The sequence below is a fragment of the Pseudophryne corroboree genome, chromosome 12 (genome assembly GCF_028390025.1).
Source record: "Pseudophryne corroboree isolate aPseCor3 chromosome 12, aPseCor3.hap2, whole genome shotgun sequence".
In the NCBI taxonomy this organism is placed as follows: Eukaryota; Metazoa; Chordata; class Amphibia; order Anura; family Myobatrachidae; genus Pseudophryne; species Pseudophryne corroboree.
The window spans coordinates 4,775,084-4,790,625 of record NC_086455.1 but is presented as its reverse complement, the minus strand read 5'-3'; the positions used below and the strand labels follow the sequence as shown (position 1 = coordinate 4,790,625).

Below are 15,542 nucleotides of genomic sequence, written 5' to 3'. Positions count from 1 at the left end.
TGTAACATATGTATAATGCAGTGTAGAGAATACACCATAGTCCTGTGCAGTATAAGGTAACATATGTATAAAGTATAATACACTGTAGAGAACACACCATAGTCCTGTGCAGTATAAGGTAACATATGTATAATGTATAATACACTGTAGAGAACACACCATAGTCCTGTGCAGTATAAGGTAACATATGTATAATGTATAATGCAGTGTAGAGAACACACCATAGTCCTGTGCAGTATAAGGTAACATATGTATAATGTATAATGCAGTGTAGAGAATACACCATAGTCCTATGCAGTATAATGTAACATATGTATAATGTATAATGCACTGTAGAGAACACACCATAGTCCTGTGCAGTATAAGGTAACATATGTATAATGTATAATGCACTGTAGAGAATACACCATAGTCCTGTGCAGTATAAGGTAACATATGTATAAAGTATAATACACTGTAGAGAATACACCATAGTCCTGTGCAGTATAAGGTAACATATGTATAAAGTATAATACACTGTAGAGAATACACCATAGTCCTGTGCAGTATAAGGTAACATATGTATAAAGTATAATACACTGTAGAGAATACACCATAGTCCTGTGCAGTATAAGGTAACATATGTATAAAGTATAATACACTGTAGAGAACACACCATAGTCCTGTGCAGTATAATGTAACATATGTATAATGTACTGTAGAGAATACACCATAGTCCTGTGCAGTATAAGGTAACATATGTATAAAGTATAATACACTGTAGAGAACACACCATAGTCCTGTGCAGTATAATGTAACATATGTATAATGTACTGTAGAGAATACACCATAGTCCTGTGCAGTATAAGGTAACATATGTATAAAGTATAATACACTGTAGAGAATACACCATAGTCCTGTGCAGTATAAGGTAACATATGTATAAAGTATAATACACTGTAGAGAACACACCATAGTCCTGTGCAGTATAATGTAACATATGTATAATGTATAATGCAGTGTAGAGAACACACCATAGTCCTGTGCAGTATAAGGTAACATATGTATAATGTATAATGCAGTGTAGAGAACACACCATAGTCCTGTGCAGTATAATGTAACATATGTATAAAGTATAATACACTGTAGAGAACACACCATAGTCCTGTGCAGTATAATGTAACATATGTATAATGTATAATGCAGTGTAGAGAACACACCATAGTCCTGTGCAGTATAAGGTAACATATGTTTGATGTATAAGTCAAGGGCACAGTCTGGAACCTGATCCCTAGAGGAGCTAGCCCCAGATCCCGGGGCGGTGTGAGAGCACTACTCCTCCCAGCAGCCGCACAGCTGCCCGTTATTCCAGGTCTGTAAGTAGATCAGTAAGTTACTGTACTATAGAATGAGTGACCAGGTAACAGCTGTGATTACTGTATGTAGGTGACTTCACATGTAATAATAATAACCATCTGTCCTGTCTCCATATGCAGATAGCAAGCGGCTGCGGCTGGCTGGTGGCCCCAGTAGATGCGCCGGAAGAGTGGAAGTCTCTCACCAGGGAGAGTGGGGCACAGTCTGTGGCAGTTACTGGGACATGCAGGACGCTGATGTGGTCTGTAGACAACTAAACTGTGGCCATGCCATAGGTATATCATCAGCTGGAGTATATGGGCTAGGAACTGGGAGGATCTGGATGCGAGAGTTACAATGTACTGGAAGTGAGCTGGCTCTATGGCATTGCTACTTCGGAAGATGGGACAGTACAGGTTGTCCACATGACAGAGATGCTGGTGTGACATGCTCAGGTACTGTATGATATATTTACTACCAGTATAGTGTCTGTGGCTATAACATAACATGATGGGTGGATGGATGAGTCCAGATTATGTAAAAATAAGATTTTACTTACCGGTAAATCTATTTCTCGTAGTCCGTAGTGGATGCTGGGGACTCCGTAAGGACCATGGGGAATAGACGGGCTCCACAGGAGACAGGGCACTTTAAGAAAGAATTAGGAATACTGGTGTGCACTGGCTCCTCCCTCTATGTCCCTCCTCCAGACCTCAGTTAAAGAAACTGTGCCCGGAAGAGCTGACAGTACAAGGAAAGGATTTTGGAATCCAGGGCAAGACTCATACCAGCCACACCAATCACACCGTATAACTTGTGATAAACTTACCCAGTTAACAGTATGAACAACAATAGAGCATCAGATAAACCCTGATGCAACTATAACATAACCCTTATTTAAGCAATAACTATATACAAGCATTGCAGAAGAAGTCCGCACTTGGGACGGGCGCCCAGCATCCACTACGGACTACGAGAAATAGATTTACCGGTAAGTAAAATCTTATTTTCTCTAACGTCCTAGTGGATGTTGGGGACTCCGTAAGGACCATGGGGATTATACCAAAGCTCCCAAACGGGCGGGAGAGTGCGGATGACTCTGCAGCGCCGAATGAGCAAACACAAGGTCCTCCTCAGCCAGGGTATCAAACTTGTAGAACTTTGCAAAAGTGTTTGAACCCGACCAAGTAGCCGCTCGGCAAAGCTGTAATGCCGAGACCCCTCGGGCAGCCGCCCAAGAAGAGCCCACCTTCCTTGTGGAATGGGCTTTTACTGATTTTGGCAGCGGCAATCCAGCCGCAGAATGAGCCTGCTGAATCGTGTTACAGATCCAGCGAGCAATAGTTTGCTTTGAAGCAGGAGCACCCAGCTTGTTGGGTGCATACAGGATAAACAGCGACTCAGTTTTCCTGACTCTAGCCGTTCTGGCTACATAAACCTTCAAAGCCCTGACCACATCTAGTAACTCGGAATCCTCCAAGTCACGAGTAGCCACAGGCACCACAATAGGTTGGTTCATATGAAAAGATGACACCACTTTTGGCAGAAATTGCGGACGGGTCCGCAATTCTGCCCTGTCCATATGGAAAACCAGATAGGGGCTTTTATGTGACAAAGCCGCTAATTCTGACACACGCCTAGCTGAAGCCAAGGCTAATAGCATGACCACCTTCCACGTGAGAAATTTTAACTCCACGGTTTTAAGTGGCTCAAACCAGTGTGACTTCAGGAAACTCAACACCACGTTAAGATCCCAAGGTGCCACTGGAGGCACAAAAGGGGGCTGAATATGCAGCACTCTTTTTACAAACGTCTGAACTTCAGGTAGAGAAGCCAGTTCTTTTTGAAAGAAAATGGATAGGGCCGAAATCTGGACCTTAATGGAACTCAATTTTAGGCCCAAAGTCACTCCCGACTGTAGGAAGTGAAGGAAACGGCCCAGCTGGAATTCCTCCGTAGGGGCATTCCTGGCCTCACACCAAGCAACATATTTTCGCCATATACGGTGATAATGTTTAGCCGTCACGTCCTTCCTAGCCTTTATCAGCGTAGGAATAACCTCATCCGGAATGCCTTTTTCTGCTAGGATCCGGCGTTCAACCGCCATGCCGTCAAACGCAGCCGCGGTAAGTCTTGGAACAGACAGGGCCCCTGTTCCAACAAGTCCTGTCTTAGAGGCAGAGGCCGTGGGTCCTCTGTGAGCATTTCTTGCAGCTCTGGATACCAAGTCCTTCTTGGCCAATCGGAACAATGAGTATTGTTCTCACTCCTCTTCTTCTTATGATTCTCAGCACCTTGGGTATGAGAGGAAGAGGAGGAAATACATAGACCGACTGGAACACCCACGGTGTCACTAGTGCGTCTACAGCTGTCGCCTGAGGGTCTCTTGACCTGGCGCAATACCTCTGTAGCTTTTTGTTGAGGCGGGATGCCATCATGTCTACTTGTGGCAGTTCCCACCGACTTGCAATCTGCGTGAAGACTTCTTGATGAAGTCCCCACTCTCCCGGGTGGAGGTCGTGCCTGCTGAGGAAGTCTGCTTCCCAGTTGTCCACTCCCAGAATGAACACTGCTGACAGTGCGCTTACGTGTCTCTCCGCCCAGCGAAGAATTCTGGTGGCTTCCGCCATCGCCACCCTGCTCCTTGTGCCGCCTTGGCGGTTTACATGAGCCACTGCGGTGATGTTGTCTGACTGAATCAGCACCGGTCGGTCGCGAAGCAGGGTCTCTGCTTGACGTAGGGCGTTGTAAATTGCCCTTAGTTCCAGGATGTTGATGTGAAGGCAAGTCTCCTGACTTGACCACAGACCTTGGATATTTCTTGCCTGTGTGACTGCTCCCCACCCTCGGAGGCTTGCGTCCGTGGTCACCAGGACCCAGTCCTGAATGCCGAATCTGCGGCCCTCGAGAAGGTGAGTACTCTGCAACCACCACAGGAGAGACAGCCTGGCCCTGGGGGATAGGGTGATCAGCCGATGCATTTGTAGATGTGATCCGGACCACTTGTCCAACAGATCCCATTGAAAGGTCCTCGCAAGGAACCTGCCGAAGGGAATGGCCTCGTATGATGCCACCATCTTTCCCAGGACTCGTGTGCAGTGATGCACCGACACCTATTTTGGCTTTAATAGGTCTCTGACCAGTGTCATGAGCTCTTGAGCCTTCTCCATCGGGAGATAAACCCTCTTCTGGCCTGTGTCTACAATCATGCCCAGGAAGGGCAGACGAGTCGTAGGAATCAACTGCGACTTTGGAATATTCAGAATCCAGCCGTGCTGTTGTAACACTTCCCGAGAGCGTGCCACGCTGATCAGCAACTGCTCTCTGGACCTCGCCTTTATGAGGAGATCGTCCAAGTATGGGATAATCGTGACTCCTTGCCGTCGCAGGAGCACCATCATTTCCGCCATTACCTTGGTAAATATTCTCGGTGCCGTGGAGAGACCAAACGGCAACGTCTGGAATTGGTAATGACAATCCTGTACCACAAATCTGAGGTACTCCTGATGAGGTGGATAAATGGGGACATGAAGGTAAGCATCCTTTATGTCCAGAGACACCATAAAATCCCCCTCCTCCAGGCTTGCGATGACCGCTCTGAGCGATTCCATCTTGAACTTGAACCTTTTCAGGTATATGTTCAGGGATTTTAAATTCAATATGGGTCTGACCGAACCGTCCGGTTTCGGTACCACAAACATGGTCGAATAGTAACCCCTTCCCTGTTGAAGGAGGGGAACCTTTACCACCACCTGCTGAAGATACAATTTGTGAATTGCAGCTAACACTATTTCCCTCTCTAAGGGGGAAGCTGGCAGGGCCGATTTGAGGTAACGGTGAGGGGGCATCTCTTCGAATTCCAGCTTGTATCCCTGAGACACAATCTCTATAGCCCAGGGATCCACCTGGGAGTGAACCCACTTGTGGCTGAAATTTCGGAGACACGCCCCCACCGGGCCTAGCTCCGCCTGTGGAGCCCCAGCGTCATGCGGTGGATTTAGTGGAAGCCGGGGAGGACTTCTGTTCCTGGGAACTAGCTGTATTGTGCAGCTTCTTTCCTCTACCCCTGCCTCTGGCAAGAAAGGAGGCACCTCAGACTTTCTTGCCTTTTTGTGATCGAAAGGACTGCATTTGGTAATACGGTGCTTTCTTAGGTTGTGAGGGAATATATGGCAAAAAATTTGACTTTCCAGCCGTAGCTGTGGAGACCAGGTCTGAGAGACCGTCCCCAAACAATTCCTCACCCTTGTAAGGTAAAACCTCCATGTGCCTTTTTGAGTCGGCATCGCCTGTCCATTGCCGAGTCCACAGGACCCTTCTGGCAGAAATCGACATTGCATTTATTCTAGAGCCCAGTAGGCTAATGTCTCTTTGAGCATCTCTCATATATAGGACAGCGTCTTTTATATGCCCCAGGGTTAGTAATATAGTATCCTTGTCCAAGGTATCAAGTTCCTCAGATAAGGTATCTGTCCATGCTGCTACAGCACTACACATCCAGGCCGACGCAATCGCCGGCCTTAGTAAGGTACCTGAATGTGTATAAATCGACTTCAGGATACCCTCCTGCTTTCTATCCGCAGCATCTTTTAGGGTGGCCGTATCCTGTGACGGCAGGGCTACCCTCTTGGATAAGTGTGTTAAAGCTTTGTCTACCCTAGGGGAGGATTCCCAGCGTAACCTGTCCGTTGGCGGGAAAGGATACGCCATAAGCATCCGTTTGGAAATCTGCAGTTTTCTATCTGGAGATTCCCAAGCCTTTTCACATAACTCATTTAACTCATGTGAAGGGGGAAAGGTCACCTCTTGCCTTTTTTCCCCATACATATGAACCCTCTTGTCAGGGACTGGGGTTTCCTCTGTGATGTGCAACACATCCTTCATTGCTACAGTCATGTAACGGATAGCTTTAGCCATTTTAGGCTGTAACTTTGCATCATCGCCATCGACACTGGAGTCAAAATCCGTGTCGATATCTGTGTCAACAATTTGGGATAGTGGGCGCTTCTGAGACCCTGACGGCCTCTGCGATATAGGATCAGGCATGAGCGGAGACCCCGTCTGTCCCAAAGCTTCAGCTTTATCCAACCTTTTATGCAAGGAAGTAACATTATCATTTAAAACCTTCCACATATCCATCCAATCGGGTGTCGGCGCCGTCGTCGGCGACCCCACATTCATTTGTTCCCGCTCTGTTTCCGCATAGCCTTCCTCGTCAAACATGCCGACACAAGCGTACCGACACACCACACACACAGGGGATGCTCTATTTGAAGACAGTTCCCCCACAAGGCCTTTTGGAGAGACAGAGAGAGAGTATGCCAGCACACACCCCAGCGCTATATGTCCCAGGAATCACACAGTAACTTAGTGTTGACCCAGTAGCTGCTGTATATACTGTTTTTGCGCCAAATTTATGTGCCCCCCTCTCTTTTTACCCTCTTCTACCATAATTCTGCAGGGGAGAGCCTGGGGAGCTTCCTCTCAGCGGAGCTGTGGAGAGAAAATGGTGCTGGTGAGTGCTGAGGAAGAAGCCCCGCCCCCTCAGCGGCGGGCTTCTGTCCCGCGTTTCTGTGTAAAAAATATGGCGGGGGCCCATGCATATATACAGTGCCCAACTGTATATATGCCCACTTTTGCCAAGAGGTCTCTAATTGCTGCCCAGGGCGCCCCCCTGCGCCCTGCACCCTACAGTGCCCGGAGTGTGTGGGTTTAGTGTGGGAGCAATGGCGCACAGCTGCAGTGCTGTGCGCTACCTCATATGAAGACTGGAGTCTTCTGCCGCCGATTTCGAAGTCTTCTTGCTTCTGTCACCGGCTTCTGTCTTCCGGCTCTGCGAGGGGGGCGGCGGCGCGGCTCCGGGATCGGACGACCAATGGTGCAATCCTGTGTACGATTCCTCTGGAGCTAATGGTGTCCAGTAGCCTAAGAAGCAGGACCTATCTTCAGTGAGTAGGGCTGCTTCTCTCCCCTCAGTCCCACGTAGCAGAGAGTCTGTTGCCAGCAGAGCTCCCTGAAAATAAAAAACCTAACAAAATACTTTCTTATAGCTCAGGAGAGCTCACTAAGTAGCACCCAGCTCGTCCGGGCACAGATTCAAACTGGGGGAGGGACATAGAGGGAGGAGCCAGAGCACACCAGTATCCAAATTCTTTCTTAAAGTGCCCTGTCTCCTGCGGAGCCCGTCTATTCCCCATGGTCCTTACGGAGTCCCCAGCATCCACTAGGACGTTAGAGAAAATGCACAATAGCGTAATAACAGGCACACAAAACATACATACCTACTTTTCCTTACTCCTCTCCTGGAGAAGCCCGGAGAGGAGACGCTGCATAAACTTTGGGGGGCGGGGCTGTGACATCATCAAACCCCGCTCCCATCTTGGGAAAACGTTGCGATCTGCTGCTCCGTGGGTGGAGCTAAAATGACGCGAATCGTGTCCCTCACCCTATGGACCTGTGAATACCGGATACTCTCCATCCTGCCCGCTTCACTAGGATGCGGGCAAGATGTGGGAGATCTGCCTGCTCTTCCAGGTTTGGGGGGCTTCCCCAAAAATCAGGAGCCTCACGCAACTTCCAGGAGAGAAGATGTAGCAATTAGTGAATACTTGCCCCTCCGTCAATGCGATCCGGTATTTAGGGCTCAGGCGGTGCGGTCTTCTCTTGCGGTCCTCTCTGCTTAGCATAGAGTCAGCCGGCAGGTGTCTTCTGTGCATGCATCGATGGCTGAGGTCCAGGGACGCTGCAGTGGCTGCTGGGAGTTCAGGGAGGGAACAAATGCCGGGTGTAGGACAGAGAGCAGGGAAGCATTGAGCTTCCTTCTGCTGATGTTCAGATTACGCGATCCTGAGATGATTCCTCCTCAGGTCCTCCCAGATAACCTGTCAGTGATTCCTCCTCAGGTCCTCCCAGATAACCGGTCAGTGATTCCTCCTCACAGGTCCTCCCAGATAACCTGTCAGTGATTCCTCCTCAGATCCTCCTAGATAACCTGTCAGTGATTCCGCCTCAGGTCCTCCCAGATAACCTGTCAGTGATTCCTCCTCAGGTCCTCCCAGATAACCTGTCAGTGATTCCTCCTCAGATCCTCCTAGATAACCTGTCAGTGATTCCGCCTCAGGTCCTCCCAGATAACCTGTGAGTGATTCCTCCTCAGGTCCTCCCAGATAACCTGTCAGTGATTCCTCCTCAGGTCCTTCCAGATAACCTGTCAGTGATTCCTCCTCAGATCCTCCTAGATAACCTGTCAGTGATTCCGCCTCAGGTCCTCCCAGATAACCTGTCAGTGATTCCTCCTCAGGTCCTCCCAGATAACCTGTCAGTGATTCCTCCTCAGGTCCTCCCAGATAACCTGTCAGTGATTCCTCCTCAGGTCCTCCCAGATAACCTGTCAGTGATTCCTCCTTAGGTCACAGAGAATACAGGCTAACTGATGGACCTAATACTTGCTCAGGGAATGTAGCAGCCAGACATGGTGACACGTGGGGCTATCTCCGTGAGACTGCCATGGACCTAACAACGGCCAACGTCATGTGCAGAGAGGCTGGATGTGGACTAGCGGTGCCGTCATCTCTGACCCATACCAGGAGACCTGGAGCAATCTGGGAAGAAGAAATCAAGTGTGTTGGGGATGAGTCCAAGTTATTCCAGTGTCAGAGAGTTCCTACGGCTGAGGAAAGCTGCGACAGCCACAATATCCTTACTGTTCAGTGCCAAGGTGTGTAACCCATTATATTACTTACTGTCTACATAATGTCATGTGGCTACATTTAGTATTAATATATGGGTATGGATAATGTATATTACTTGCAAATCTATTATCAGATATAATTAAATATATTAGATCCTTAGGGCGGGATGTACTAATGGGAAAATTCGGTAAAAACCCTGTTTTCAGGGATTTTAATGCATTTTCATATGTACTCAGCCTGGGACGCCCGCTAACTGATGCGGAGAGGAACGCCAGCTTTAGCTGAAATTACCCTATAGAAGCCTGTGGGCTTCTTTCCGCATCCTGCCACCTCTTCCCACAGTAGCTGCCCAGCACCGCTCACTGTGGCCCACCTCACCTCCTTTGTCTCCCGGATCCCTTAACCTCTTTCTCCCCCAGCAACACAGCCAGCTGTCCGGCCTTACCTTCCGGCTGCAGGCAGGAGGATTCCGAGACACCACCAAAAGGAGGCTCCAGGGGTTAGGAGGTGGAGGAGGCCGGAGGACAACCTCTCACCCGCTGGCACCGGCTTCACAAAAGGACAGCTCTTATTGGAAGAGCTGTCCTTTGCAATACGAATAGCACATGTTAGAACATATGCGATTAATATCATTGCAATGTTTGGCAAAATATACTCTGCACGCTTTGTACATCCCGCCCTTATTGTGTAATGACATGAACAGGGACGGACTGGCAGTCTGGTACTTCTTTCAAATGCTACAAGGGCCGATGGCCTGTTGGGCCAGTCCAGTAACACAAACAGCATGCAGCGCAGCCTTTCCGGCTCTCTATCTGGTCGCCCTGCCCGTTCATGGCTGACTCACAGATAGAAGGGGGCGTGCCATGAGGCCATGTCCTGTTGACTCATAGCACGCCCCTGCGAGCCGTGGCCGCAAAAGCAGCTCTCAAGTCCGTCCCTGGAAATGACTAGAAACACGTCGTGAGGAGGAGTTTTACTTAATAAGATACTATGCCGTGTAATAGTGAGAACAGTCATAAGTGCAGTGCAGACATGTAACTGACACAAGCCTTTATCATGCACTCCTATATTACACCTGCCTGCCATGTTTTCATGCTGTCCCTGTTTGGCAGGTACATTCCAAGGCTACAGACTCGGGAACAGTAGTGAGAATTGCTCCGGCAGAGTGGAGCTGCTGTACCGGGGAGAATGGAAGTCACTGTGCAGCTCCCACTGGGACTTACACGTCGCCAATGTCCTGTGCAGACAGATACTCTGTGGTGCCGCGGCCTCAGTCCCAGCTGGAGGATACTTTGGGACAACACGTGGATATTGGACAGACAGGTTCCACTGTAAAGGCACCGAGGCTCACCTTTGGGAATGTGACGTCACTGCACTTGGGAACAGTAAGTGCCACACGTGGGACACTGCAGGCGTGATATGCACAGGTGAGTCTGACTGTACAGGTCTCCTACACGTTGGGTCATGCATTATACTGCTCTAGATCTGTACGTTGTGCCGGGGACATCCAACCCCAAGGTGGTGGAGGAGTCTGTGGTCTTCTATAGGGGAGTGTGTGTGGGGGAGTGGTTGAGGTGGTGGTGGGGGGCGGGAGTTATGATTTTTTTAGGGCTTTTCTCCGTTAAAAGTAACCAGTCACTATTATGTAATTAGGTTCTGCCACCCCCCCGGGGGAAGCTACAAAAGGATCAGATTGTTGGGGTCTTTGCAATAACCAGCCCCCACTACGTCCCCTAAGTGTCATCTCTCAGGTGACCCCCCCCCCCCCCCCATGCTTGGCTGACTCCTGTCTGGTATAGCTCACCGCTAGACTATAGGGAGTAGACAGAAAGGACAATGGTACTTATCACTCAACCTTTGGGATCACTTCTGTTACACAATAGCCTGGTCTCCCTGACCTGGTAATCTAATCACTGATGTAAGGTTTCCACAGATCTAGAATACACATAAGGCCCATATTCACGATGCAGATGTGGGGAGAGATTGTGCGGGGGGGGGGGGGGGGGGGGGGGGGATGGACGGACAGCTCATTTCTCCCAGTGTGTGAAATGAGCAATGTGCTAGATTGAGCCAATCTAGTACCAGCGATAGCGCCGCACATCGCTATCACTGTGGGGGGTACACACGGAGAGATCATGCTTAAAATCTAAGCAATCTAGTCAGATTGCTTAGATTTTAAGCTGGGATCACTCCGTGAGTACCCCCCTATAGAGCAGGAATCTATAATGAGAACAGGAATACCCCACATACAGTGCGACAGATAACATACAATCTGTCAGGGTCCATTCAGGATACCGATGTTCCACATCGCGCCAGTTGGAATGCCAATGTCAGAATCCCAACACTGCTCGGAATGCCAAAGGTGGCATCTCAACATAGGTTGGCGCCAAGACTCCGAACGCTGTAAATCCCGATCAAGCCGGGAGTCCTTAGTGGTAAGGCGAGTTAGGGTTAGAGAAGGGTTAGAGATAGGCTGTGGGTAGGGTGGGTTAGGCTGCGGGGGAGGCAGAGTTAGGCTGCGGGGGAAGGGGGGGTTAGGTGTAGGCTGCTGGGGTGGAAGGGTTAGGCTGCGAGTAGGGCGGGTTATGGTTAGGCTGCGGACGGAGGGGGGGGGGGTTAGGGTTAAGCACTGTCGGGGAGGGTTAGGGTCAGGCTGTGGGAAAGCTGGTTTAGCGATCAAGGTTAGGTTAGTTTTTTTAGTAGATGTTGGGATTTTATTCGCCGGGATGCTGCTGTCGGTATTTTGACAGCCGGCATCCCAATGCAATCTCCACCAGCTCTGCCCATCTCCACCAGCTCTGCCCATCTCCACCAGCTCTGCCCATCTCCACCAGCTTTGCCCATCTCATCAGCTCTGTCCATCTCATCAGCTCTGTCCATCTCATCAGCTCTGTCCATCAGCTGATCTCCATCAGCTCTGCCCATCTCCACCAGCTCTGCCCATCTCCACCAGCTCTGCCCATCTCCACCAGCTCTGCCCATCTCCATCAGCTCTGCCCATCTCCACCAGCTTTGCCCATCTCCACCAGCTCTGTCCATCTCATCAGCTCTGTCCATCAGCTGATCTCCATCAGCTCTGCCCATCTCCACCAGCTCTGCCCATCTCCACCAGCTCTGCCCATCTCCATCAGCTCTGCCCATCTCCATCAGCTCTGCCCATCTCCACCAGCTTTGCCCATCTCCATCAGCTCTGTCCATCAGCTGATCTCCATCAGCTCTGCCCATCTCCACCAGCTCTGCCCGTCTCCACCAGCTCTGCCCATCTCCATCAGCTCTGCCCATCTCCACCAGCTCTGCCCATCTCCACCAGCTCTGCCCATCTCCACCAGCTCTGCCCATCTCCATCAGCTCTGCCCATCTCCACCAGCTCTGCCCATCTCCACCAGCTCTGCCCATCTCCACCAGCTCTGCCCATCTCCACCAGCTCTGCCCATCTCCATCAGCTCTGCCATCTCCACATCTCCAGCAGCTCTGCCCATCTCTACCAGCTCTGCCCATCTCTACCAGCTCTGCCCATCTCCAGCAGCTCTGCCCATCTCCAGCAGCTCTGCCCATCTCCAGCAGCTCTGCCCATCTCCACATCTCCAGCAGCTCTGCCCATCTCCATCAGCTCTGCCCATCTCCATCAGCTCTGCCCATCTCCATCAGCTCTGCCCATCTCCATCAGCTCTGCCCATCTCCACATCTCCATCAGCTCTGCCCATCTCCACCAGCTCTGCCCATCTCCACCAGCTCTGCCCATCTCCACCAGCTCTGCCCATCTCCACCAGCTCTGCCCATCTCCATCAGCTCTGCCCATCTCCATCAGCTCTGCCCATCTCCACATCTCCAGCAGCTCTGCCCATCTCCAGCAGCTCTGCCCATCTCCAGCAGCTCTGCCCATCTCCACCAGCTCTGCCCATCTCCACCAGCTCTGCCCATCTCCACCAGCTCTGCCCATCTCCACCAGCTCTGCCCATCTCCACCAGCTCTGCCTATCTCCAGCAGCGATGCTTGAAGGATTTCCTTAGAAAGTCATGTAACTTCCAGATGTAATGTGCCCATGTATATCACTCATACTGACATAAGCAATGTGTTACATCCCCACAGGAACGGAGGAGTCAATGCGTCTGGAGGATGGAGACAGCCATTGTGCTGGGAGACTAGAGGTCCTCACCAATAGTACATGGAGGAGAGTGGTGGCCAGTCAGTGGGACATCACAGAGGCACAAGCTGTCTGCAGGGAATTACACTGTGGAGAAGCCGTTGAGGCATTTACTATTGGAACGATACCACGGACCAATGGTCATGTGACCTCCAAGCAATATTTGTTCCAGCTAAACGAGATCCAACTAAATCACTCATCACTCACTGATCTGCCCTCTATGGGGGCACATTCCAGCGGGGCACAGGATGTAGGAGTAATCTGCTCAGGTATAGCAGCTTATAGTATATAAAGGGCTATTGCAATTATAGACAGACTCCATGTCACTTATAGGTAAGTGTGTTCTACTAGCTTGTCTTTGGATAACATTTAATTTCTATCCTGGTGGACAGCCCTAACTAATGCTGCGAGGATTGGGGTGTTCTGCGTAGAATGGGGGATATAGAATTATATACAGTACGTGGACTATAATGCAACTACATTTTGCTGTAGAATAAGATAAGTGGGGAAATACCCTGGGAAGGGGTCAATATAGGGGAACACAAATTGGGGGCATGGACAGAAACTAATTTGTAGACCCCACATGGCAATACAGACTAGGGCCGTTTCTAGGCAATATGGCTGCAGTGCGAACAGTAAAAATGCACCCCCACCCCCTGTGGATATTTAAAAATGTACCACACCGAGAAACACGCCAAAAGGGGGGCGTGGCCTGACTGCATGGGGCGTGGCTACTTTACACCCCAGTTTTGCACAGTCATTAGATATTAAAAATCAACTGATGTTAGTCGAGCAAAGCAGTGTTAGTAGCACACGGTGGTGGTTAGTGACAGTCACATGCATTGCTGTCAGATGTGCCCCCTTTATAATTCACCACACTCTGCAGGGAGCACACTGGGGTCTATTCATGTACAAAACAAGAAATTATTTGTTACTTATCACTATACTGTACATCACATCAGTTCCATGCGATATATGGGTTTGGTAAGTAGCAATTCATGTATACTTACCTTTCTGGTGATGAGATCGGGTATCCAGGGTTCTAGCTACGCAGAATGGAGTCAGCCGGCTGGTCCCAGCTGCTGAGGTCACGGGAGGCTGCTGGGAGGTCAGGGGTGGAGCTAGTGCCAGCTGCTGGGCAGACAGCAGAGAAGCATTGAGCTTCCATGCCATATCACACTGCAGTTCAGGTTACGCCATCCTGAGATGGCGGATCTGAACTTCATGGAGAAGCAGGACTCTGAGCTTTCCATTCCTTCACCGTAGTAAACATGGTGCTATGACTCAGGCATGGAGCAGGGGCACCGCTGGAGGAGTCAGGAACATCTCCACGGTTACCCGCTCTGTGAATGGCCCAAAGCAAAAACAGGGGACTGACGCCGGAACACCGGCAGCTGACATTCCAAAGGTGAGTATCAGGAAGGGGTTAGGGCCCGGGGGGTGGGCCGGTTAGGGTTAGGCACTAGTGGGGGCTAGCCCTAGCCACCACTCCCCCGAGGGTTAGGGTAGGGGACTGGGAGGGTAGAAATACTTACCCCCTCCGAAGTCAGGATTACCAATGTCGGGATACCATACCCAACCCACCATCAGTGATAACTCACTTGTGTCCGGGCACAGTCTTCCTCTGAGCAGATAAGAGTCCACATTGATGCTGACTGGAGAGAATGCCCACTCACCCTCATGCTGAATCGCGGCTTCTGCCCACGACAGAAGGGATAATGGCCACTGTAGATGGCAGGACACCGGGCACGCGTGGCTTGCTGCTGTGTGCTGGGATGCTTCCGCCAACAGGGGCGCAGACATCGGCCCTGATACAGCCTTACAGTCACCCAGGTTTCCATTTATCTTTGTAATATCGTTCATTCAGCCACAGACGCTCATATTGCAGAACTTTACACACATTCATTACACAGGAATGTACAAGGGCCGCACGTACTGTATGCTACCAATGGAGATTTCTCACTTCCAGCTGTGTTATTCAGAATTCTGTGAACAAGACGCCCACTGTCCGCAAAACAGACGCTCAGTGCAGCTGTAGTATCACCTCCGGCAGCAGATGAGGGGAGGGGAGGGGGTGTGGGGGCACCCTCCCCATTAGTAACACTACATCCCACCCTCCCCAATAACACTACACCCCACATTCACCAATATCACTACATCCCACCCTCCCCAATAACACTACACCCCACATTCACCAATAACACTACACCCCACATTCACCAATAACACAACACCCCACCCTCCCCTAAAACACTACACCCCACCCTCCCCTAAAACACTACACCCCACCCTCCCCAATAACACTACACCCCACCCTCCCCAATAACACTACACCCCACCCTCCCCAATAACACTACACCCCATATTCACCA

At 50.2% G+C, this 15,542-nt stretch overlaps 1 protein-coding gene across 1 annotated transcript in view; it reads left to right on the top strand.

Moving 5' to 3' along the window:
- LOC134980779 (scavenger receptor cysteine-rich type 1 protein M130-like) overlaps positions 1-15,542 on the top strand; it is a 101,879-nt gene that overhangs the window by 44,380 nt on the left and 41,957 nt on the right. The window contains exons 5-8 of the mRNA XM_063947746.1: positions 1,476-1,790; positions 8,744-9,052; positions 10,139-10,453; positions 13,116-13,439. Of these exons, the coding sequence (XP_063803816.1) occupies positions 1,476-1,790; positions 8,744-9,052; positions 10,139-10,453; positions 13,116-13,439 (1,263 nt within the window). The remainder of the gene's footprint in view (positions 1-1,475; positions 1,791-8,743; positions 9,053-10,138; positions 10,454-13,115; positions 13,440-15,542) is intronic.